The sequence below is a fragment of the Narcine bancroftii genome, chromosome 1, assembly GCF_036971445.1.
Source record: "Narcine bancroftii isolate sNarBan1 chromosome 1, sNarBan1.hap1, whole genome shotgun sequence".
NCBI classification, from domain to species: domain Eukaryota; kingdom Metazoa; phylum Chordata; class Chondrichthyes; order Torpediniformes; family Narcinidae; genus Narcine; species Narcine bancroftii.
In genome coordinates, this window is record NC_091469.1 from 132,298,468 (window position 1) to 132,325,806 (window position 27,339).

The window sequence follows — 27,339 nt, forward strand, 5'->3', positions numbered from 1 at the left end:
TCTCCAGGGGACTCCGACCCCCGGATTTTTCTCCAGGGGACTCCGACCCCCGGATTTTTCTCCAGGGGACTCCGACCCCCGGATTTTTCTCCAGGGGACTCCGACCCCCGGATTTTTCTCCAGGGGACTCCGACCCCCGGATTTTTCTCCAGGGGACTCCGACCCCCGGATTTTTCTCCAGGGGACTCCGACCCCCGGATTTTTCTCCAGGGGACTCCGACCCCCGGATTTTTCTCCAGGGGACTCCGACCCCCGGATTTTTCTCCAGGGGACTCCGACCCCCGGATTTTTCTCCAGGGGACTCCGACCCCCGGATTTTTCTCCAGGGGACTCCGACCCCCGGATTTTTCTCCAGGGGACTCCGACCCCCGGATTTTTCTCCAGGGGACTCCGACCCCCGGATTTTTCTCCAGGGGACTCCGACCCCCGGATTTTTCTCCAGGGGACTCCGACCCCCGGATTTTTCTCCAGGGGACTCCGACCCCCGGATTTTTCTCCAGGGGACTCCGACCCCCGGATTTTTCTCCAGGGGACTCCGACCCCCGGATTTTTCTCCAGGGGACTCCGACCCCCGGATTTTTCTCCAGGGGACTCCGACCCCCGGATTTTTCTCCAGGGGACTCCGACCCCCGGATTTTTCTCCAGGGGACTCCGACCCCCGGATTTTTCTCCAGGGGACTCCGACCCCCGGATTTTTCTCCAGGGGACTCCGACCCCCGGATTTTTCTCCAGGGGACTCCGACCCCCGGATTTTTCTCCAGGGGACTCCGACCCCCGGATTTTTCTCCAGGGGACTCCGACCCCCGGATTTTTCTCCAGGGGACTCCGACCCCCGGATTTTTCTCCAGGGGACTCCGACCCCCGGATTTTTCTCCAGGGGACTCCGACCCCCGGATTTTTCTCCAGGGGACTCCGACCCCCGGATTTTTCTCCAGGGGACTCCGACCCCCGGATTTTTCTCCAGGGGACTCCGACCCCCGGATTTTTCTCCAGGGGACTCCGACCCCCGGATTTTTCTCCAGGGGACTCCGACCCCCGGATTTTTCTCCAGGGGACTCCGACCCCCGGATTTTTCTTCAGGGGACACCGACCCCCATTTTCTCCAGGGGACTCTAAGCCCCATTTTTTTTTTAAGCTTTATTCATTGACTTATACTAGGAATTTTGCAGAGTAGTGACAACACACAATTTTATCATTGCCAATAGCAGAACTTCGTTTAAACAGGCATCTGCTTATCTCCTTTTGTTGAGTGGCCACTTGTTGTTACCGCCACAATCGACCGTTGTTTCATCTCTCTCTTCTGTCACTACTCCATCTTCATCACATCGGTGTCACCAAATTGTCAGACTCTGGCTTTACCCTACCCTCAATTATGTGTCGTCTGAGTCCAGCGTGCTCGTTGAATGAAGTGATAGGAGAAGGTATTCGGTTTCACAATCAGTTTATTACATAGTACAAGAATAAAGCTTAACAGAGCTCTGGTTCAGTTGTTAGTTCATAGGTCACCTGCTCAGTGAGCTATTCCCCAAGACTGACTCCTACCACCCAGTCTCTTCTGTTTATACTATAATCAGCCAACTTTTCTACATACTGTGACTGTTACCTAATTGCATTAATATTTCCCTTAAACAGTATAATTGAAGTAAATAGTAAATTGTTACATAGTAATGGATTAATGAATACGTAATGAATAGTACATAGGCATATTTTCCATGATTACAACCCCTTGGTTCCAACAGAACCTGTGATGCGAAAAGGTCGGCCCGAGTATTTTAAATAGGTCCAAGGTAGGGCTGCAGTCCTGGGTAATTTTCCCGAACCACTCTCTCCCCGTGATTTGAAAAGGAAAATGGCCAAGCAGGGGAAGCCTTGTGATGTCAGTGATTAAAATTAAAAGATTCATTCCTCTTGACGGCAGCGGGCTGCTTCAGCAGGTTGCGGTGGTAGCACAATGCGGGATGAATGGCCATCCTCGTTAACCATAATCCCTCATGCAGCTGCATGAGGAATTATGGGAAACAAAGACGGTCATTCAGCCCACATTTTTCCACTGTCATGACGTGCTGAAGCAGCCCCAAAATGGGTGGGGGGAAAGATAGACTGACAGATGGCCGGGGTGGGGAGCGGAAAGTAAAGTAGCGAGCGGGCCACCCTCTAAATTGATGGGGAGGGCAAATTCCCAAGAACTTGGACTGTGGTGTGAAAGGCTGAGGAGTTCCTGCAAATTTCACCGTGTCCAAGTAGGGTCATCGCTCACCTGCAGTGTGAAAAGAACTGTTGGAAAGCGGAAATATTTGCTTGTATTCCCTGAGAGAAAATTACTTATAACCTGAGGAAAAAAATACGTTTTTCTAAAACTTTGGAGTCCGTATCTTCAACACACGGGTGTAGATTCTTAACGATGACCTCTCCCCCTCCCCACTTCCACACAGCCCACCCTCACCCCCCTGCACCACCTGGCATTCAGGGTAAATCAGGATATTTGTTTCTTGGTAGGAGATTGAGGAATCCAATGAAACCTTTTCTTCTTTTCTGGTCTCTTTCCTCCCTTCAATTCTATTGAGCATCTCTCTACTCCCCCACCAGGTGGATGATGATGGGGGGGGGGGGGGGAAAGAGTTCTCTTCTTTTATTGAAGATCAACATCGAATGATAAGATTATCTTTCTTCTATGCCAGGGGTGTCAAACTCAAATTCACGGAGGGCCAAAATTAAAAACTTGGACTAAGTCGAGGGCCAAACTAAATATTTATTGAAAATTTTCAACAACATCTGCATGTTTTCTCTTCTTTCAACATATGTAATGTTAAACTTTTTCTTATTACAATAAATGTTTAATAATAGTTTTGGATAAACTCTTTCCAGAAGCATTAACAAATGAGAAATAAAATATTCAATAAATAATATTTCTCTATAGAGTATTTGTATAATGTTGCTAGTGTGCTGTCGAATAGTAAAATCTGAGGGCTATTGAGAATGTGGGAGAATAACATGATTCCTGCAACAATCAAATGGGTGACTGATTGTGGGCATGAACTCTAGCAGGGTTATTTGCCATGCCCTTTTTCCATTGGTACAGATATCCTTTGATTGACACACTTTTCAAGTTTTATGCCTAATGAGCTTGTATCCAGGTGCAGGTCCATTTTTAACCTGGAATATATTTATGACTGTGACATGAAACTATTGGAAGATTGTTTTATCCTGAGATTAAAGTTCATAATACTTACTCAGGCCTGTGTGCGGGAGGGCGGGGTTTGCGGGCGATCGGGTTGGACAACGACAGTGCGGGGGCATCGGCTCTCGCTGCAGGGCGGCATCTCGGTGGATCAGCGGCCCCGTCACCGTGAGTCGCGGGTCAGCCTGCGGCAGGGAGGGGGAGTGGGCAACGGTCCTGGCGAGGTCAGGCCCCCCCTGAGTTTCTGCCGGACCCCCCTTGACCTGGTGAGTTTCTCCCGGACCTCCCTTGACCTGGTGAGTTTCTCCTGGACCTCCCTTGACCTGCTGAGTTTCTCCCAGACCCCCCTTGACCTGCTGAGTTTCTCCCAGACCCCCCTTGACCTGCTGAGTTTCTCCCAGACCCCCTCACCTTGACCTTCTGAGTTTCTCCCAGACCCCTCCCCTTGACCTGCTGAGTTTCTCTAGGACCCCCCTTTGACCTGCTGAGTTTCTCCCAGATCCCCCTTTGACCTGCTGAGTTTCTCCCGGATCCCCCTTTGACTGCTGAGTTTCTCCCGGACCCCCCTTGACCTGCTGAGTTTCTCCCGGACCTCCCTTGACCTGCTGAGTTTCTCCCGGACCTCCCTTGACCTGCTGAGTTTCTCCCGGACCTCCCTTGACCTGCTGAGTTTCTCCCGGACCTCCCTTGACCTGCTGAGTTTCTCCCGGACCTCCCTTGACCTGCTGAGTTTCTCCCGGACCTCCCTTGACCTGCTGAGTTTCTCCCGGACCTCCCTTGACCTGCTGAGTTTCTCCCGGATCCCCCTTGACCTGCTGAGTTTCTCCCGGACCCCCTTTTCTTTCCGTGCCGGTGTCCCAGGACCTTTACAGTGCAGTCTCCGTGCTCAGGACCGCGCTGGGATCCCAGTCAGCGGTGGAGGAGCAGGTGAGCGTGGCTAATCCCAATCCAGCCCACGCCACTCCCGAGATTGGCGGGGGGTTCCACCCTATCTGCCTGACCAGCCTCGCTCTCCACGTGTACTCTGGGCACCCGCCTCTGGTCCGGTGGGAAGGCGCAGGGCGGCTGGCAGCCAGCGCCCCCATCGCCCGGCGGGGAGCCCCAATCTACCCTCCAGCATCCCGACTCCATCTGCAGCTCCAAGAAACGCTGTGCCACTGGGGTTCCGGGCGCTGGGATGTGGCCTTGGCTTCCCCTGACACCGGCCAGGCCGCGCTGCGGTGGGGGGGGGGGTGTGTGGGCGGGGGGGGACACGACAGCGTGTTTATAAAACCACCCACCACTACTTTTCAAGGACCAGGATTTTTCTCTCTCTCTCACCCTGGGACACAGCGGTTAATGTGCATGCGCTATACTGGCGCGGCGGCCAGCGGGCCACCTCTAACACATTTTTGATATGATCTTGTGGGCCAAATATAATTATATTGGGCCAGAGTTTGACATGTGTGTTCTATGCCATTGGATGTTTTCATGGTTTTTTTTGAAGACCTTATTTAAAATTTTATAACATGAATACAATAAAGAATTACATTTAAAGAAAAATAGATGTTTTCATGTTGATTTGAAAATATCAAACTACTCCAAAAAACAGTGCATCTAAAATAATAGTTTTCAATTTTTCAAATTCTGGATTAATTTAATCACAGTGCAATGCGACTGTACCCCCTGATTGAATGGAAGTTAACCCATTTTGCCATGTTTCGGTTTAAATTGGTAATTGTCTACTTTGGTATGTTTCACGCAGCCTTCCTTGAGAGATAGCAGACCTGTCTGCAGCTCGCACCCAGCCACCAGCAACCTCAGCACAGCTTGGGCTTCCTTCCCATGGCCGGACCTGCGGCTCTCGCCCTCTTCATTCTGCTCCCCTTTCTCTCCACCCCATGTCTCGCAAGCCGAAAACTCCTCGTTTTCCTGATTGACGGCTTTCGCCACGATTACATCGGCGAAAAGGAGCTGGACAATTTGCCGGGATTCCGGGCCATCGTGGAAAGGGGCGTCAAAGCCAAGTACTTAACGCCAGATTTTCCCAGCAGTTCGTATCCCAATTATTACTCCCTCATGACTGGTGAGTGATTTGCAGTAGATGTTAATGTTTAAATGCTCAAGTCTATTGAAATCTCGACCATTAAAGTATTAAATGAGCACGCTTTGATCTGCGACAAACAAAGAAAAAGTTTTGCATTTGAGTTACTTTTAAATGTTCAAATAATGTGCAGCTCAGGAAACATTTTACTAAAGACGATCACGTTAAACCGGGCGGATTGGACACGAGCGGTTCATAGTACCGACGCGTCTGCTAATCCACCACCAAAGTCCTCGCTGGGCGCCCGATTAAAAAGGACGACCTGCAGAATTCGCTTCGCACGATTTGGGAATGTTTTGTCTCATTTTTTTGTGCTCCCCGTAGGGTAGAGTGGAAACCAGTGGGAGGAGTGTTAAAAGGTGTGACCAGCAGTAAGCCACCCGGATTTTGAGTTCCTTTGAAAGAGAAATTAATGGATATGTGTCCAATAACTGGGGTGGGGGAGATGAATATGGGGCATAATCATCCGTGACCCAAGCCGGAGAAGACAAAGTCAGTTTGGAGGAGCTGGGCATCCGTGGAAGGCAATAGATAATCCACGTTTTAGGGAAACCCTTAATCAGGAATAGCAAGAAATGGGTCAACTTTATTGCAGTGAGGGGGGGGGGGGGGAAGAAAGGGGGCTCGAGGAAGGAGCTGAGAACGTTAAAATTTGGTTGGCTCGCTGTGACATTCATCAGGATCGTGTCCAACCTCCTCCTCCAGTGCCTTGCCATCAATGTACAAACGTCCATCAATCCCTTTTTCAAAGGAATTCAAAAATAATTGAACCTCTGCATTCCTCCAGGGTAGAGACTCACTGCCCACCCCACCAGTGAAGAATGTCCTTTTAGTTCACCCTATCCTTTAATCCAAAACCCCTTAGTTCCAGCTTCCTCAGCCAGGAAAAACTCCACCCAGTCTGCTGAGCAATGGAAATATTTCATCCATTTTGATGGGGTCTGCGCACATTTTTCTAATCATGCCTTGTTTAATTAATTTCTCCTCAAGTTGCAAATGCTTGGTCCCTGGAACAGGCCAAGTGAATCATTGCTGCCCTCCCTCCAGGAGAAGCATTTCCTTTCTGGGTGGAAGATAAAGTTACACACACTCCAACCAGAGGACATGGGTTAAGAGTGAAAGGGGAACGTTTAGGGGGAATATGAGAGGGAACTTATTCAGAGTGGTGGGAGCATAGAACAACTGCCAACTGAAGTGGTGAATATCTGCTCAATTTTAATATTAAGAATTTGGACAGGTATGTAGATGGGAAAGGTTTGGAGGACTATGGACTAAGAGCAGGTCAGTGGGACTAGGTGGAAAAGTGGTTCAGCAGACTAGAAGGGGCCTGTTTCTGTGCTGTAATGTTCTATGGTTCTACACTCCTCCAGCTGTGCTCTCACCAAACCCGACATTTTACCATTCTTTCCTCCTGCATTTAAACAGGCAATATAAATGTCAACATACCCTTAGCCTTCCTAATCACTTGCATCAACTGCATGTTGACTTTCAGTATCTAGAGTACGAGGTCCCTTGAATAGCAACATTACCCAATCTCTCACCATTTAAAAAAAACTTCATTTTTCCTCCCCACTTTAAATTACATCAGCCCTAATTTTGCACATTCAGCTGTCCATATACCCTTAAAGACTGTTTACAAACATCTCCCCACTCAATGTAGTTCAATATCACCAGTGAACCTGGAAATGTTCTATTTAGTCCCTTCAGCCAAATTATTGATTATAGATCTTGATCCAAGCTCTGGTATGCTATTATTCACAAGAAAAACTGATAGGTTGCAAGGAACATAGAACAATACAGCACAGGAACAGGCCCTTTGGCCCATGAGTTCCTTGCTTCAGTTTCAAGCAAAGGGAGAGGGAACAAAGGAGTCAGATTATATTCCATGCAGACACCAGAGACTGGAACTGGATAAAAACAACAGGTCGGAGGAATTCAGTGGAGGCAAAAGGATGATCATTAGACTGCGATAGCTCCGCAGGTGTTTGGCTCATTAAGTTCCTCTAGCAGTTTGTCTTGGGTTTATTTCATGGGGGCTTTAACAGCTGGAGAAATGATTGGAGAAGACTTGGAGGTCAGAAGTGTAAAAGTGGTCAGTGGGGCCTCTACGTGTGGTGGTTTGTCAGGCTAAATTCTTCAACATGCAACTCCTTTCTACCTCAGTCTCTGGAATTCTAAAGTCATTACCTGTCCTTTCAAACATTGACTTTCCTTCCAATAGATGGGATGCAGGATCATCTGCAAAACCAGGACTTCCAATTCACAGCCATTTTCAAGTTCTTTCAACCCAACATGTGATCTCCAGAAATCCCAATTGGCCCTTCCTTTTTTCACTGAAGAGTTCTGGAGTAAAGCACCTTTGCAAACAGGCACATTATATCCAACCCCCTAGCTCAGCAGCTAGGTTTCTGCCTGCCTCCAAGCACATGGATAACCCTGAACTAGATAAGGGATGACATGATCAGATTATAATCATCTGATGCACAACTGGCACCTTAAAATTCTTTCTGGCTACCCCAAATCTTGACCAAACCATGGGGCACAGAACAATATCTGCTGTGTCACAAGTTTGAAGGCAACATCTTGCAGCTACTTCTGTTTTCTGGCAGGATATCAGAGTGATCAGGGGACCTGAAAGTAATACTATGTGATACCAGTTTCTGCTGCTATACATGTCATCCTATAATTAGCCATAAATAAGAAGTCACTGAATCAAAAAAAATTGTTCAGATTTGGAAGGATGATACAAGTGAATGAGTGAAGATGAACCTTGGTAATTATACTCAATATGCCTTCTGCACATTTGAATTCTCCGACTCCAATGCATGCAATTTCAAATGTATTCTTCAAGGTTACAGGGCAGGCAGATAATTGTCTATGGGATAGAATACAAGAGCAAGGACACCATGAAACATTGACAGCAATCCTAAACCCTGCAACCTGTTATACCAAGTAAGGCAAGGCAGAATAGACACATAAGGTCACCATAGACTGCAGGTTCCCTACCAATTGCACATTTCCATAAATTAATGCTGAGCCAATAACCTTTCAAATTGGCAATTAAAGCATATTTGAACATCCAGGAACATTGCATATTCCCCCCCCCCCCACCTTTTCACTTGCACCCATTTATTGCCAGTCTACTCATTTTAGACTGAATAAATTTGGCTTGGATGTCTTTAGGCAATGAATTCCTGACATCCTTTCTTCATTCTGTTAAAAGAAAATCCTCAACACCCTTTTAATCATCCCATCAATTAACTTCTAGTTATGCAATTCAGTCATCACCCATTCTGCTGAAAGGCATAGATGATTTCTATAGGTTTCTCACAATTTTATAGATCCTAATCAACTCCATGTTCCTATAATTCCTTGTCAGTTTTTCCTAATAGCTCATTCTCCAGCCCGGCACATATCTGCAAACAGTATCCTTTAATGTACCATGCACACTTGTATCCCAGCTCTTATTTAATGCATGTTTAAATGAATTCCTCAAGAAATGCAAATTCAGATTTATCTAGCTTTTAAGTGCAGAAAATAAATCAATTTTCTTCACGGCCTTTTTGACAGTGGCCATTGATGTGTGGAGAATTTAAATTAACCAGTACTATTCTTTTCAACCCAATTCTCCTGCTTTCTCTATGCAATTGATCAAGAAGGAGTCTGCCTTAAATACCCCCAATGACTTGGACTCCACAGATGTCCGTGGCAATTAATCCATATAACCATATACAGCACAGAACATATCTAGACAAAGAAATTCCTCCTCATCCCCGTTCTCAAGGGAAGTTTTTGTATTTTGAGGCTGTAGCCTCTGGTTCCAGCCTCCCCTACCATAGGAAACATTCTCTCCACCACTCTATCCATGAATCTCAGTGTTTGATACATTTCAAATGAAATTTCCCCCCCCACCTTATTCTTCTAAACTCCAGTGAATACAATGCCAAAGTCTCCAAAGGCTCTTCTACTTCCTCAGGAGTTTGTGGAGGTTTGGTATGGCACCAGAAACCCTGGCAAATTTCTACAGAGGTCCAGTGGAAAGTGTGCTGACCGGCTGCATCACCAATACCCTTGAGCACAAAGCCCTCCCCACTATCTCCATACTGTACTCTATCTGCCATTTCCTTGCCTAGTGGCCTAACCTATCCATGTCCTTCTGCAGACTCAGGGATTCCTCTTCTGATCTGTATTGTCAGCAAACTTGGCCTCAATGCTATGCAATCAGTCATACAAATCATTGACAAATAGTGTGAAAAGAAGTGGTCCCAGTACGGAGGCCTATCAGACACCACCGGTCACCAGCAGCCAACCAGAAAAGGCCCCTGTTATCCTATTCTCTGCCTCTTGCCAGTCAGCCAATCTTCTTTCCATGCTAGTATCTTTCCTGTAAACTCATGGGCTCTCATTTTGCTGAATGGCCTCACGTGTGGCATCTTGTCAAAGGCCTTTTGAAAATCCACGTCCATTTACTCTCCTTTATCTGTCATTTTCTCAAAGAATTTCAAAAGGTTTGTTTGGCAAGATTTCCCCTTCAGGAAGCCGTGCTAACATCAATCTATTTTACTCTGCGCCTCCAAGTACACTGAAACACATCCTTAATAATAGGTTCTAACATCTTACCAATCACCAAGCTGCTAATGGCACACTCTTTTCTGATTTTCATGTCTTCTTAGTTTTCAAGGCAGAACAATTTGTACAACTTGTACAGACTAACTGGCCTATAGTCTCATGTCTTTTGCCTCCCTCTTTTCCTTAAAGAGTGGAGTGACATTTGCAATATTCCAATTCTCAGGACCCATTCCAGAATCTAGTGATTCCTGAAAGATCAATACAAATCACAAGATAAAGAAACAGAAGTAGGCCATTTGGCCGATTGAGTCTGCCACTCCACCATTTTCCCATCTAGTTCCAATTTCCAGCCTTTTCCAGTCAGGGTATCAAGGGATATCTGATATCTGTCAATCTCTTCCTTACACTCCCCCCCCCCCCCCAATGATTGGGCCTCCACTGCTCCACTGCTGTATTGGAAATTTCTCTTCATCTCAGTTTTAAATGGATACCCTCTAATTCTAAGACTGTCCTGGATTCACCCACCAAGGGAAACAACTTATTCACATCTACTGTCCAATCCTTTTAGGATTCAAAATGTTTCTGAGATCTCCTCTCATTGTTCTATTCTCCAATGAATACAGTCCAAGAGCCGATAAATGTTCCTCAGATGTTAGCCCTTGCATTCCAGGAATCTCCCTTGTAAATCTTCTCTGAACTCTCTCCAACATTAGTACATCCCTTCTCAGATAAGAGCCCAAAATTGCACACGAGGTCTCACCAATGCCCCATGGAGCCTCATCAACACCTTTCTCTTGAAAAGAATGCCAACATAGCATTCACTTACCTTATTGCTGATCCAACTGGGTGGTTAACCTTTGGTGTATCCTGCACAAGGACCGACCCCCACAAAGCCCCTATGCACGTCTGAATTTTCTACCAAATGCCTCCACAATTTCTTCAGCTAGCTCTTTCAAAACCTTGGGGTGTATTTAAATTTTATTCATAGGATGTTAGAAGCCAATTTCAGCCATTTAAACAGGTGCTGCGTGCCCAATTACACCAAAATTAACCTACAACCCTGTACATTTTGGAGGGTGGGAGGAAGCCCAAGCATCCAGAGAAAACCCATGAAGACATTGGGAGAACACAGACTCCTTACAGACAGTGCTGGATTTGTACCTGGGTTGTTGGTGCTGTAATTCTTTCTTCTTTGGCCTGGCTTCGCGGACGAAGATTTATGGAGGGGGTAAAAGTCCACGTCAGCTGCAGGCTCGTTTGTGGCTGACAAGTCCGATGGGGGACAGGCAGACACGGTTGCAGCGGCTGCAGGGGAAAATTGGTTGGTTGGGGTTGGGTGTTGGGTTTTTCCTCCTTTGCCTTTTGTCAGTGAGGTGGGCTGTAATAGTGAGGTGCTGTAATAGTGTCACACTAACCACCAGGTTAACCATGCTGCTGGTTGATCTGGTCTAGGTAATCTATCCACCTTCAGACTTTCCAACTTTCCCCACCAACTTCTCTTTGGTAATACCTACTACACACTCTTCTGGACCTCGACACCCTCGATCTTCTGGCACAATGCGGGTGCTTTCCACGGTGAAGACAGACACACGTTAACGCAATGGTTACAGCACCAGTGATCAGGACAGAGGTTTGAGTCCTACTCTCTCTGTAAAGAGTTTGTAAGTTCTCCATGTCTGGATGGGTTTCCTCCAGGTGTTCCAGTTTCCTCCCACTGGGTTGTAGGTCACTTGGCATTAGTCATCAATGTGCTCTTAAAAACCCAAGAAGAATCATATTTTAAAAAGCTGGTATGGGCAGCACAGTGTGCATAGCGGTTAGTGTAACTCTAGCCCCTTTTACACATAGCTTTAAAGCTGGGTTTTATCCACCTTTCCAGCTCTGTTTTTTTTTGGAAAAAAAAGGCAAATTGGTTGGTACAGACTTGCCCATCTTCAATTCTCCAAGGTGGCAGTGGGGGGTGGGGAAGGGGGGGGGGGGTAGACTCAGCAATGGAGACTATTTGACTCTGAGCCAGCAATCAAGGTTCACATCTGGCAGTATCTGTAAGGAGTTTGTATATTCTCCCTGCATCTACATGGGGTTTCCCCAGTACTCGGATTTCCTCTCACTCTTCAATTCATACCAGGGTTGTAGGTTAATTGGAGTAATTTGGCAGCATGGCTTCATGGGCCAGTTATAGTGCTGTTTGTTTAAAATTAAGTACTCAAAAACTAACAACTAGAGACACAAGGCTTAATTCTGATGACAGTCTGTTTTTGATTGAGTTCAACTGGTTCGAGAGTGAGGCAGAATTAACAGATCTGATTTGTACAAGCATGCACACTAAATTATGTAGAACTCAGAAGCCCCTTTCACACTTGCAAATGTTCCCAGGAATTAATGGCCAATCGGCCTTTAAAGTGTCTAGTGTGAAAAGAAAATTGTCTTAATGCTGGCGTTAGATGACATCATCTCTCTCGACCCCTAGTACAATCCCCGGCATCTGCAGGAGCCAGCGTTGCAATCAGGCAAGTGCAGAATGAACAATTGGATTGTGGTATTGAAATGACTCAAGTTTTTGCTTGAGTGCAAGAACATGAAAGACGATTAAAATAAAGGTATAAACTTTGAGAGAGGAAATAAATAGCAATATCAAGTAGACAACTTTTAAACAACATGGAAAAGTTAATAGCATTTTAGTGCCCAATTTATAAAGACTGTAGGGAAAAAGCAATAGTGGATCTGACTTCCCAGAAAGCCAAGCGGTAGAAAAACCCCTCCATGAATCAACCATGCATGCAGCTGTGCATATAGCACTCTCTTTGCCACACAGCATTCTGGGAGACCAGGTCCAACATTCTTCCCCCCCCACCACAGTATTTCTATATTGTGTACAATAACACTATCAATTTTCCCACACCATTTAAATTGTGCATGATAGCACGACCAACTTTCCGATGCAATTTAAAAATTGTCCACTATTGCTATTTATTGCTAGTACTTTCCCCACAGTCCCTTATAAAGGTCAACCCAACAACAACAACAGGAGCAGAAAGCTCATACATAAAGTTCAATGATGCTAATTAGGCATGATTAATTTTGTTCAAATATAAGATCATAACATATCGATCAGGATTTAGGGCAGGTCCACCATCACTTGATGCATAATGACATCACCAGTAGAAGGTGGATCAGTCCTAACCCCAGCAATGGCTCCTTGCAAGTATGAAAATGTTCAGTGTCCCAGTTAGGAGTGGTCAAGTGTGAAAATCCAAACCCCCATTCCTAACTCAGGACACTGAACAGCCAATTTAGTGGGATGCAAGTGTGAAGGCAACTAGAATGTGCTGCAGATACACAGGAAGTCAACCAACATCCAACAATAAATTAACAGTCTAGATATTTTGACACTCTTGACCCATCAGAGGGGCATCACCTTTCTTTCTTTTAGTTACAAGTGAACCAACTACACATTTTTCAGAATCCCCATTTTAAGTACAGTAAAACCCCTGTTATCCAGAATTGAAGCAACTTGCAGCCTTAAGAAATCCAAGGTAAAAAATACAGAAGTTTAAAATTGGCACACCTCACTGTAACACCAATCAAACATACAATCTCAAGAAACCAGATAATTCACTTACCAGCATCTATCAATCCCCATAGGTCCGGGATACCAGGGCAATAAAAGAATAGAGTTCTAGACATGTTCAAATGATTCTTTCCATCAGTTTAAATTTAAAAAAAATACATCAATATTATTGATATAATACCTTGAATGACCTCAAGCTATCCCAGAGAATTTTATAACCAATTAAGTTAACCAATTTAGGGGCTAGTTATTGGGCCAGACATCATGGAACACCCTCCCTGCATGCCTTCAAAATAACATCATGAGATCTTTAACATCCACCTGAGAAAACATTCAGCTCAACTTAACATATCATTTGAAAAGCAGCACCTCTATCCATGTAGCATTTCTTACTACTGCATGGTTTTTATTCCTTTCAAATTATTGGCTTGCAACTTGAACCCACAAGTGTTACCAAATGAGGCACAGCTGACACCCATTAATGTGACAACTTCTCGTTAAGGTTAATAGGTTAAGTGGAAATGAATAAAGGATGTGTTATGTAGAAAGTGAAAATATTAAATATCTCCAAGACTCCTGGGATGAAGGGAGGAAATTAGTAATGCTTGGTTAATATTTTTACTGAGTCCATAAGTTTGTCTCCTGAACAGTGCTGAGTTAGCTGATTTTAGTTCGGGTCAGAACAAAGTTCGTTAATTGACCTTAACAAATGTCAGTGAGTTCAGAAAGGAGAGAAGTCTCTTCCAAACAATTATTTTCATTTACTTTACTATCCCTGCAGACAGAAGATTCTGTTTTGTGGCTCAATTGGTACAGACCCCAAGGCCACAGATAAGTGAATGTAAAGACAGCATGAAAACAGGCCCTTCAGCCCAACTCGTCCATCTGACCAAGTTGTCTATCTCAGCCAGTCCCATTTGCCTGCATGTTGGCAAAATGCTATGTTATTTTTTATACATTGTAAATTGATACAATGCGCAGCCAAGCTAATGAAGATTCACATAGCATAAAGCTTAAACCAAAAATCTATTTTTCTTAATATTTGATGCCATTTGTTCTTTTGGAATAAACGCAAACTGATGGATGTATTATAGCTTACTGGGTGAACTGCATATGAAAAAATGTAACTGGAAAAACTGTATATAAAAAAAACGTATATGAGAAACGGTTTCTGTTTATTTCCGCTTGTGTGTGTGTGTGTGTTCCTTGCAGGACGGCATTGTGATGTGCACCAGATAATTGGAAATTATATGTGGGATGAGAAAACGAACAAGTCCTTTCTGATTGGTGAAAACGAAGATAGCCAACTTCCTATGTGGTGGAATGCATCAGAACCAATCTGGGTTACCATGATAAAGAATAAGAGGAATGTTTACATGTATTATTGGCCTGGTTAGTATTTCAAACCACCAGCCTATCCACCCAAGTACATCAATAATTTGGACAGGAGAATCAAAATAGTACATTCAGTTTTACTGATGACATAAGCTCTGTGGCAGTGGGTTGTGAAGAAGTTGTAGAGATGCTTGAGAGTGAAATGGATGGGTGAAGTTAATGAGAGCATAGTGGATGGAATAAGACCATCAGATGTAGGAACTGAATTAGGCCATTCTGCCCATTTGAATCACGGCTGAGGTATTTTTCCACTCAACCCCATTTTGCCTTCTCACGGTAACCTTTGTGTGGTGGTACACCACCAGCCTACTGCAGGGGGAAATCTCTGTACCTGCAGGAGTGTAAGGGGACAGGACAACACCTGGCCGGCTGTCAATCAGTTGACCTGAATGGATCAAGCCCCACCCGGTTGGGTGTCGATCATCCTCCGGGATGTAAGCCTGCGCCGGCCTCCCGAGGCCTCTCACTGAGTTGCTGCAGCCACAGCCAGCCTGGCTCTGTAGAAGTCTTTGTGGATTAAAGTCTGTTGTACAGTCTTTATCTTTGTGTGTGTCTGATTCTGTCTAACCACAATTTAATCCACAAAATTTTCCCATGGCGGCTATGGAAAATCTCCTGTGCGCAGGGAGCTTCGAGGTCGACCCACGCCACCCGGAAGCCCAGACGCGCTTCGAGATCTGGCAGCACGTGGTCGAGGCAATCATTGAGGCAAATGAGGGCGACATCCTGGACTCCGATCGGAAGAGGTTGGTCCTACTCCGGTCAAAGCTGGGTCCCCGCGTCTTCCATGTAACGAAAGGCTGCTCCACATACAAGAGCGCAATGGACACTCTCGAGAACTTGTACAAGCCCCCCATGAATGCGGTCTGTGCAAGGTACCTCCTCAATACCTGGGCCCAGCAACCCAGGGAGACAGCTGAGTCTTACATGGGACACTTGCAAGAGTTGGCCCGACCATGTCTGGCTGAACCCTGGGTAGGTGCAGAGGACATCGAGAGGCTGATCCGGGACACCTTCATCCGAGGGCTTTGCTCGAGGGCCATCCGGCAGAAACTGCTGGAAGACAACATCTATGCCCTAACCAGGACTGTGGAAGTGGTCCAAACCCTGAAAGCAGCAGCCCTGCAAGTCAAAGCCTTCGATTCCAGGTTCCCCCAGGCTCCCTCATGCCCTCTCACACTGCAGCTGCAGCCCCAGGCCGAGCTGGGGAGGAGAACGTCGCTGCGGCAGGCGCCTAGTGGCCCTGTAAGTACTGTGGGTCCTGGTGTGCGTCAGATCGACGATCGCGCCAAAACTGCCCAGCTAGGAACCAGTATTGTTCCCGATGCGGGAAGAGAGACCACTTTGCAAAAATGTGCCTCTCTAAACCTGCTGGCAGCTCAGCGGCCCGCTATGACCTCCCCCGCGGAATCCCCCACATGCGTGTGCCGGTTAGCGCCATTGTCCCTGCGATGACTTCCGCCTTCCCCAACTTCGACCGCGCATTCGGGTGCCATCAGCTGCCATGCTGGCAACGTGGTCAACACGGGTGATGACCAGGCCACCCTACTGACACTCCCCATGCCTCAGGAGGCCATCGGTTACCACACACTGTACTTCACGACCGATGTCGACGTGGTCAACGCGGGCGATGACCAGGCCGCCCTATCGATGTTCCCCATCCCTCTGGGTAGTGATGACTCCGACTCCGAGATGGTCCTGTCTGCCACCATGCTGGCCAGGGCATCCCCCACGATCTCAGGCACTCGATGATGGATGTGCGAGTCAACAGGCAGGTAACAAAGTGCCTGTTCGACAGTGGCAGCACCGAGAGCTTCATTCACCCGAGCATGGCCCACTCCCTAAGGTTAAAGGTTCACCCCACCACCTGCTTGATCGTCCTCAATGCCAAGGATAAGACTGTTGGTACCCTCGGGCACAGCTCGGTCAATATAATGGTGAGAGGGGAGACTTACACGGGATTCAGGCTCCTGGTCATGCCCAAACTCTGCACACCACTCCTCCTGGGCCTGGATTACCAGTGCCACCTGCAGAGTGTCACCCTTGCATTCAGGGGGCCCCAACCTTCACTCACATTGCACAGCACACCAACCTACCAGCACTGGCCAACCTGCGGCCTCTCCACACGCGCATCACCCCACCTGTGCTCTTCCCACATCTTGCGCTAGGCTGCAAGCTGACCGCTACCAGAAGTAGACACTGTTGCACCACAGACAGGGACTTCATCAAGGCGGAGGTGCGGCGACTCCTGGCGGAGGGCGTTATAGAGCCCAGTAACAGCTCTTGGAGAGCCCAAGTCCTGGTGGTCAAAGGGGGAAGTAAGGGGAGGTTGGTCATGGATTACAGCCAGACCATTAATTGGTAAACCCAGCTGGATGCCTACCCCCTGCCTAGGATCGCTGACGTGGTCAATGAGATATCCCGCTACCGGGTTTTCTCCATGATTGACCTGAAGTCGGCGTATCACCAAATCCCTATCTACCCGAAGGACAAGCCCTACACCGCCTTTGAGGCAGATGGGCACCTATACCAGTTCCTCCGGGTTCCTTTTGGGGTCACAAACAGTGTCTCCGTCTTCCAGTGGGAGATGGATTGCATGGTAGACCAGCACAAACTGAAGGTGGTGTTCCCATATCTGGATAACGTCACTATCTGCAGCCATGACCAGCAGGACCACGTAGCTAACCTGGAAAAATTCCTCCAGACGGCCGTGGAGCTGAACCTCACTCTCAACAAGGAGAAGTGTGTGTTCAGCACCACCCGTCTTGCCATCTTGGGGTATATTGTGCCCCATGGAGTCATCAGCCCAGATCTGGAAAGGATGAGCCCATTAATGGTGTTAACCTTACCCCCATGCTAAAGGCCCTCCGCAGGTGCCTGGGCCTGTTCTCTTATTACTCGCAGTGGGTCCTTCACTTCTCAGACAAGGTCTGCCCACCGGCCCAAGCCACAACTTTTCCCCTCCCACCTGAGTCGCAGGCAGTCTTCACCCGCATCAGGCAAGACATTGCGGACGCCACGATGCAGGCTGTGGAGGTGGTGATATGCAGGAGGTGGCGTTCGCTGCTACCCTCAACCAAGGGGGGTGCCCCGTTGCCTTCTTCTCTAGGACCCTCCACGGCTCCGAGCTAGGGCACTCTGCCATTGAAAAGGAGGTCCAGGTGATTGTGGAAGTGGTTCGCCACTGGTACCACTACCTGGCCAGCAGGAGCTTCATGTTCCTCACAGATCAGCAGGCCATGGCGTTCCTGTTTAACACTACTCACAAGAGCAAGATCAAGAACGACAAGATCCTGCGCTGGAGAGTTGAGCTGGCAACCTACAGCTATGACATCCAGTACCTCCCCGGGAAATTTAACGACTCCCCCGATGCCCTCTCCCACACCTGCGCGTCTATGCATGATGACAGGTTGCAGGCATTGCATGAGTCCCTCTGCCATCCAGGCATCACCCGGTTGTACCATTTTGTTAAGTCCCAAAATCTGCCGTACACCATCAGTGATGTCAGGGACATGACCAAGGCCTGTCGGGTCTGTGCGGAGTGTAAATCCCACTACTTCCCCCACCCCCACCCCACCCCCGGCCCATGTTGAAAAGGCTACTCGGCCTTTTGACCATCTCGGCATGGACTTCAAAGGGCCCCTGCCTTCCACGAACCGAAATGTCTACTTCCTCACAGTAGTGGACAAGTACTCACGCTTCCCTTTTGCCATCCCTTGTCTGGACACCTCCATGGCCACTGTCATCAGGGCCTTGGGGCAGATTTTCACCATGTTTGGCTACCCTGCCTTTATCCACAGTGACCAGGGGTCTAGTTTCATGAGCGACGAGCTGCGCCAGTACCTGATAGCGAGGGGCATTGCGACCATTCGCATAGAAAGCTATAACTCAAGAGGCAACGGGCAAGTGGAATGAAAGAATGGGGTGGTCTGGAAGACAGTCCTCCTGGCTCTCAGGTCAAAAGAGTGTGCCGTTGAGTACTGGCAGGACGCCATGCCTGAGGCGCTCCATGCCATTCGGTCACTGCTATGCACGGCTACCAACAAGACCCCTCACGAACGTCTGTTCTCATTCCCCAGGAGGTCGGCAACTGGAATGTCACTCCCAGCATGGCTCACGTCCCCGGGACCAGTGCTTCTGCGTAAGCATGTACGGACACACAAGGCTGAAGCCCTGGTGGAGCAGGTTTTTCTCCTTCATGCAAACCGTAACTACGCTTACGTTAGGTTCGGCAGTGGCACCCCGATGCCTCACTCAGAGTTGCTGCAGCCACAGCCAGCCTGGCTCTATGGAAGTCTTTGTGTCTTTGTGGATTAAAGCCTGTTGTACAGTCTTTATCTTTGTGTGTGTCTGATTCTGGCTAAAAGTGCACCACTTTGACAGACTTACTAATCAAGAACCTATCAACATCCACTTTAAACATACAGTAGAAACCGCCATGTAAGGGGATTGGTAGATGTTGGATAAGTGAATTTTACAGTTATTTGAAATTATATGTTGCATGGATTGCAAACTAACTGCTAGGGGCGCCAATTTCGTATTTTTTACCTTTTCATTTTTCGTGATTATTTTTGCCGATTCCTTTCTATTTCAACTCTAACCAGCCCTTTCAATGTTTGGTAAGTTTCAATGAAATTCGCCCTCATCCCCCAACTTCGGACCCTTCAGCTTCTCAAGCACCTTCACCTGAGTGATACTGAGTATTTTCCCTGCTGTCCCCTGATGCGCTCAAATTTCTGGCATCTCACTAGTGTTTTCAACAGTGATGTCTGATGCAAAATACCTATTCAATTCACCTCCATTTCTTTGTTCCTCATTACTAATACTTCAGCATCATTTTCCAGTGGTCCATTGTCTACTCTTAACTCTTAATACATCTGAAAAAACACTTTGTATCCTCTTTTATATTATTGGTTAGCTTACCATCATATTTTATCTTTTCTCTTCTTATAGCTTTTTTGGATGCATTTTGTTGGCTTTTATGCTGTCATTCATTTCTTTTGTCAGTCATGTTTGCCTCATCTTCCCTTAAGAAAGATAGCTCTAGCCGTAGCAAAAAAATGTATTATGTCAACCTGGAAATTGGAAGATAATCTGAAAATACAACAATGGTATATAGAAATGAATAAATGTATTCCATTAGAAAAAATTACATATAGTTTAAGAAATAATATTGAAATATTCAAACAAATATGGGAGCCTTACATTAAATACAATAGCGAAAACCTACCGGGGACAATCATTACCTAAGTTGATGGAAGGAGAAGGAAAGAAAATAATGGACTCAGTAGAATTTCTGGTGTATTTTTGTTGAATGACAACATTGTCTGACTGGTTTAATGTAACCTAGATTGTATACCTAAAATGGATTGGGGGGGGGGGTGGGGTGGGGTGGCTAGGGAGGAGGGAGGGGGGGGGAGAAAAAAATCACTGTAAATGTGTGAAAAAGAAAAAGTGTGTATCATGGCTAATGTGATTTATGGTGTGAAAAAAAAAATGTGGGCGGTATGCTTAGCGTAGCAATTAGCACAGTGCTTTTACCATGCCAGCAACCTGGGTTCAAATCCTTCATTGATTGTAAGGAGTTTGTACTTCTTCCTCTCGTGCTCTGGTTTCCTCCCGACCTTCAAAACATACAGGGGTTGTAGATGTATTTGTGAGCCAGAAGGGCCTATTACCATGGAGGGGGTGCAGAGAAAATTCACTAGAATGATACCAGGGATGGAAGGACTTGGATAGACTAGGCTTATATTCTCTGGAATTTAGAAGATTGAGGAGGGATCTTATAGAAACACATAAAATTCTTAAGGGATTAGAAAGACTAGACGCAGGTAGGTTGTTTCCAATGCTGGAAAAAACCAGAACCGGGGTCACAGTTTAAGGATATGAGATGAGGAAAAATTTCTTCTCTCAGAGGGTGGTAGATCTGTGGAATTCTTTGCCACAGGAAGTAGTTGAGGCTGGTTTCTTGTCAATATTTAAGAGTAGGTTAGATTTGGGCCTTGTGGCTAAGGGGATCAGGGGGTATGGAGAGAAGGCAAGAACCAGGTACTGATCAGCTATGATCATAATGAATGGCGGTGTAGGCTTGAAGGACCAAATGGTCGACTCCTGCACCTATTTTTCTATGTTTCTAAATTTAAAAAAAAATTATGAAATGATCCTGCATCTTCTGAATTATCCCCATAAACTCCTGCCATTGCTTAACCGTCAACCCTGTCAGGGTGGAGAAAGTGGAGAAATTTGACATCCATAATGATAAAAAATGGTTAGAGAGATTAATGAAAAGATATGTTTGGAGGAGCTTTGGTCTCTGTACAAATTAAGTGGAAGTTAACTTAATGTTAGCAAAACAGAGATCAACAAGAGAGCCTGCAGGTTCTAGGAAACCAGAGGAGCAAACCAAATGCTGGAGGAACTCAGTAGGTCAGCCACCATCTATGGAAGGCAATAGATAATATTTTGGCCCAAACCCTCCATCAGAAATCCTTTCTGGATAAAGGGTTTCAGCCCGAAACTTCAACTACCTATTGCCCTATTGCATTCCATGGATGCTGCTTGACCTCCTGAGCTCCTTCAGCATGTGTTTTGCAGAGATTTAGCAAACAATTGGGAAGACAAGCAATTATGTAGATCTGTGGTGGGCCAACATCTGAATGACCTTGTATAGGTCTGGTCCAGTGTCCTCTCTACTTTTTAGTTGTCAGTGTGTGCAAAAATCTTATGTTGTGCAAATTTTTTTCTCTGACAATCGTTTGGGCGCATTGAATGCTTGTGCAAATATAAACTTGAAATTGTTTCAAGATAATTTTGGGACAGCTTGTCTCTCATGGCTAATAAAACTGTTTGGACATGTTTTAATATAATACAATTATGATTAACTACTTGCTTAACCGACTTAACTAGTTAACAGAAACAGCTGAGATTATTTTCAATAAGTATAATTATTAATTACTACATTATTTTGGTAACTAACCTTATGAGCGCACATTAATTTCCTTTGTGTGTTAGTTGCAAAATGTGTGTGCACGCTCACAGCTTAGAGGGAACAGTGGTGTAGTCTCCCAACTTTGGATCATATACTTGCAATAGAGAGATTGATGAGGACGATCCACAGATTGATTCCTGGGTTGGCAGGTTTTAGGAGGAGCATTTAAATGGACTGGGCACTAGGAGCCAAGCTGCAAACTGATTGTAACTTGAGATGGAGTTGGAAATTGAATGGACTGAGAGGGTGGGGTAGATTGCAACTTTATATGGAGTTGGGAATTGAATGGACTGAGAAGGTAGGGTACATTGTAACTTTATACAGAGTGTGGGAATTGAGAAGACTGAGGTGAGGTACAGTGCATTGGATATTTGGAATCTTCCTTCGGAGTTCAGCAGAATGAGAAGTAATTTGGTGTTCTGGTGGATGGGATTTTGAACCAGCATTATGTCCTCAATCTTAGGGTCTAGCCTTTCAGAGCAGAAATTTAAAAAAAAATTCCTTCACCTGCATGTGTGATAAATCTTTACAATCTATTATCCACGAGGGGTTGTTAAGGCTCAGTTACTGACCATGTTCAAGACAGATAACAGATATGAGCTTGGAGAGGAAAATGGTGCTAAGATAAGCTGCGATGTAATTAAATGGTAAAGCAGTAATGAGGAGCTACATTGCTTATTTCTGCTAATTGATCAGAAGATCACAAGTTAAAGGAACAGAAGCAGGCCACTAGGCCCATCATGTCTGTTCTGTGACTACACTAAGCTGAATTACACTCACACCTAGTTCCAATTTCCAGCCTTTGCCCCTTATCTCCTTGACACCCTTACTAATGAGATACATATCCATTTCCTGTTTAAATTCTCCCAATGATCTGTGGCAGTGAGTTCCACAGATCCACAACCCTCTGACTAAAGATGTTCTTTCTCATCTCTGTTTTAAATGAGTAACTTCTAATTTTAAGACTGTGACCTCTTGTCCTTGATTCACCCATCAAGGGAAACATCTACATCCACTCTGTCAAAACCTTTCAAAATTCAAACTATCTCAATGAGATCCCCACTTATTCTTCTATACTCCAATGAATACAATCCAAGAGCTGCCAAACGTTCCTCATACATTAGCCCTTGCATTCCAGTAAATCTCCTCTCAAACAACATCACATCCTTTCTAAGATAGGGGGCCCAAAACTGTAGACAGCACTCCAAATGGAGTCTCACCAGTGCCCCAAAGAGCCTCATCAACACCTCTTTACTCTTGTACACTATTCCTCTTTATGTTCTCATACAGTTACCCCAGATAGAGTTTGCCTGGTCATTCCCTCATCCTTCTGTTTCTACCTCTCCTTCAGCACCATAATGATAGGTTCAGAAGTAGGCAAATTCCTTTTCAAATCAGTTCTATAAAATGAAATCCTGGTTGATCTCAATCCAATTACCAGCCTTTGTGCAAAGTACCATTGATGAAGGAAGTTACACACTTCCCCATCCTGGAAAATAATTTTCATCTAACTTAGCAATTCCCTTTGTACCTTGAGAAGTTCAACTAAATCACTGCATAATCTTCTGCCCAGGGTATATAAACCCTCAGGCCTGAAACTTCTCTTTGAAATATAAACCTTGCAGATTGAGTAAAATTGCACTGCACTCATGTTCTATCTATTCCAACATATGCTGCGTAGAATTGCTCAGAGTACTCCTGGTGTGATGTAACTAGGAGTTTGTATTACTGTAATGCAATTTTGATCTCCTAATACTCAAGACCTGTACAATTATAGAAACGGTTGGAACACAAGAGGATCTCATCATGTCCGTGTCAAATAAAATATAACTTTTGTGACTAATCCTACCTTCTAGATTTCAGTCAGCATTTTTATGAGCAAATCTCTTAAAGGTTTAATCTTCTGTACATTTAGTTTAAGTTTAGGAAAAAAGTTGGAGTTAATTGGGCAAATAGTTTGAGCAGCTTTTCTGTAGTTAGCCACTACAATGGGCAATTTTTCCAGCACCAGGCGATGAGCTTGAAGCAGGATATAGCTCTGGCGAGGGTAGTGGTGGAGATGGTCATGCATTACACACTTGACATTGGGTACCTTTGCATATTATACAATCCTATTTAAGGAAATTCAAAGGTCATAGATCAGATAACTTAATTCTTGGTGTTATTAGTCTATAATTATGATGACGGCCATGGACCTTCATAATTTTCAGGATTCGATGAGAAGCAATTTGAATTTAGAAAGCGTGATTGCACTTTTTGAAGAAGTGCCTAAGAATGATTAATTCATAATGTCACTCTTGAGAAATTGATAGAGCCTCAAGAATTGAGGCTAATGTAATTGAAGGAAAATAACTCAACTGCAGAAGAGAAAATAATGAAAATGGATGACCTCACATTTGGCTTTCTTACAGTCACTTTCCCCAAAGTTTTGTTCATCGTCTATTAAAATCTTTGAGCAAATACTTTCATCAATGGCTGCAATGTCATCCATCACTTTATCATTGCCACTTGTAGATATTTGGTGAAACAAAATCAGTTGAGGGAGACACACAGGAGACTGCAGACGCTGAAACCTACAGCAGTGAATAAGCTTCAGGAGGATCTCAATGAAGGATTGTCAACGTTTTGGGCTCTAACCAGAAATATTGACAATTCATGCTCTCTCACTGACATGTTTCCTTTGCACTGTTTCTGATTCATTGTTGTTTATTGTGGAAGTCGATGAGGGAGATGTAGTTATTAAGTTTTGATTATCAAGTTATTAGTTGTCAAAAATGATGGTGTTATTGAAAGTGAGGAGGAAGCTCCCTGACAGACTTGGTCAAGATGGGAAGACATGGAATTTAATCTTGAAAACTGTAAACTGATAGATTGGAGGAGGACTAATAGGCTAGGGCATGCACAGTGCATGGCAGGGCCATAGGAGGTTCTGAGGAATGGGATGTACATACCTATAGGTCCCTGATGGCAACAGAACAGGTCAATGTGCTAAGAAACCAAATGCGATTTTTAATGATAATGGGCTTATTGTAATAGACAACGTACATCGGGACCCACGTTCTTACTTGCTGCAGCTGAATAAGGCTCTTCATAAATAAAATCTAAAAGCAACCACAATTGCACAGTTTTAATTAAAAAGAGATAATAAATAGAAAATAAAAGGTTATAAATATTCAATTATCCCAGGGCAAAAACAAAAGTGACTTAGCTATAAGCCACGGTCCTTCTGTGGTGCTGGAGCAGTCCCTGATTATTGAGTTAAGGGGAGGTTCAAAACACTGATAGTTGTTCGAAAGAAATAGTTCTTGAATCTAGAAAATTTCAAACTTCTGTACCTTCTGGCTGAAGGTAGCAATGAGAAGAAGTTGTGACCAGAGCGATGGGGCCCTTCTTGACTTTAGCACCCTTCTTGATGCCACACCTTAATGGATGTAATGGATGGGAGGTCAGAGGCCTTGATACACTTGGCTATGCTTGCTACTTTATAGAGCCCACTGTGTTCTTTTGGCTTTCCCAAACCAGAATGTGATGAGGCATGGAAGATATGAGCAGGGAGATTATGGTATAATTATATAAATAAATATTTTGATCACAGCTGAAATAATATGAGCAGTCTGGTCACCACATTGTAGAACTTAGAAAATTGGGATGTTGTGCAACCTATATAAACTAACTCTACATCAATCTCACCCTTCCCTCCCTCACAGATTATAGCCCTCTTTTTTTATATATCCATGGGTCTATCTAAGAGACTTTTAAATGTCTAATTTATACCAACCTCCACCACCATCCCCAGCAATGTATTCCAAGCACCTACCACTTTCGGAGTAAAAGATACATAACCTTTGATATTTCCAGTAAACTTTCCTTCATCATCTTAAACGGATGTTCTCTGGAATTTTCAATTGTTGCCCTGGGAAAAGGGTGCTGGCTGTCCACCCAACCTATGGCTCTCATAATCTTATATGCCTCTGTTAAGTCACCTCTCATCTCTGTCACTCCAAAGAGAAAAAGACTGGCTCACTTATCCTTTCTTTATAAGACATTCTGCACTTTTTTGATCTTATTGATATCTATCCTGTAGGTAGGTAACCAAAACTGCACACAATACTCCCAATCTAGCCTCACCAATGTCTTGTGCAACTTCAGCATAACACCCCAACTCTGGTATTTGATACTTTGATATATGAAGGCCAACGTGCCAAAAGCTGTCTTCACGACCCTATCTACCTGTGATGTCACTTTCAAGGAATTATGTATCTGTATTCCCAGATCCCTCGGTTCTACTGCTCTCCACAGTACCCGATTATTTGCTGTGTAAGTCCTACCCTGGTTTGTCCTTCCAAAGTGTGACACCTCACATTTGTCCATATTAAATTCCATTTGCCATTTTGCAGCCCATTTTTACAGCTGGTCCAGATCCCGCAGCAAGCTTTGAAAGTCTTCTTTGCTAAGAAGAGTGTGATTGCTCGGAGAGGGTTCAGAAGACATTCACCAGGATGTTGCATGAGGTGATATTTTTCAGCTACGATAGGCTGTGTTTGTTTAGAGTGGAGAAGCCTGAGGGGTGATCTGATTGAGTTATGCAGGAGTAGTCACAAAATGATTGGAGGAGATCCTTGGTTGTGTGAAGAGGAAATCATGTCTGATGAATCTAAAGGAGTTTTTTGAGGATGTAACCAGTAGAGTGGATAAGGGAAATTCATCCGCGAAACCAAGCCAAAGAAAAGAAAAGAAGAATAAGGGAAAACCAGTGGATGTGGTATATCTGGACTTTAGTAAGATGTTTGATAACATTCCGTACAGAAGACTAGCAAATAAACTTAAAGAGCGCTGGATAGGAGGTATGGTATTAAGGTGGATAGATAATTGGTTGAGGGACAGAAAGCAAAGAGTAGGAATAGATGGATTCTTTTCAGAATGGCAGCCAGTGACTAGAGGGGTACCGCAAGGCTCAGTGCTGGGGCTGCAGTTGTTATTAATGACTTCGATGTGGGAATAGATAGGAGTATCTCAAAATTTGCAGATGATACGAAGTTGGGTGGCAGGGTTAGCTGTGTGGAGGATGCTAGGAGAGTGCAGGGTGATTTGACAAGTTAGGCGAGTGGCCCAGGACATGGCAGATGCAGTATAATGTAGATAAATGCGAGGTTATCCACTTTGGAGGTAAGAACAGGAAAGAGGATTATTATTTAAATGGTATCTGTTCAGGAAAAGGGGAGATGCAGCAAGACTTGGGTATTGCGGTGCATCAGTCGTTGAAAGTGGGCATGCAGGTGCAGCAGGCAGTGAGGAGGGTGAATGGTATGTTGGCGTTCATAGCGAGAGGATTTGAGTACAGGAGTAGGGAGATCCTGCTACAGCTGTACAGGGCTTTGGTGAGACCACACCTGGAGTACTGCGTGCAGTTTTGGTCGCCTTATCTGAGGAAGGATATCCTTGCCTTGGAGGGGGTGCAGAGAAGGTTCACTAGACTGATACCAGGGATGGAGGGACTCTCATATGAAGAAAGGTTGGATAGACTAGGCTTGTATTCTCTGGAATTTAGAAGATTG

General features: G+C 45.2%; 1 protein-coding gene across 2 annotated transcripts in view; it reads left to right on the forward strand.

Moving 5' to 3' along the window:
* The first annotated feature begins 4,915 nt into the window (after window positions 1-4,915).
* enpp6 (ectonucleotide pyrophosphatase/phosphodiesterase 6) overlaps window positions 4,916-27,339 on the forward strand; it is a 93,770-nt gene continuing 71,346 nt past the window's right edge. The window contains exons 1-2 of one of the 2 annotated variants that reach the window (XM_069940287.1): window positions 4,916-5,243; window positions 14,614-14,793. In XM_069940287.1, coding sequence (XP_069796388.1) covers window positions 5,003-5,243; window positions 14,614-14,793 — 421 coding nt within the window. In that variant the 5' untranslated portion in view covers window positions 4,916-5,002. The remainder of the gene's footprint in view (window positions 5,244-14,613; window positions 14,794-27,339) is intronic. The other variant, XM_069940297.1, reaches the window with a different exon arrangement.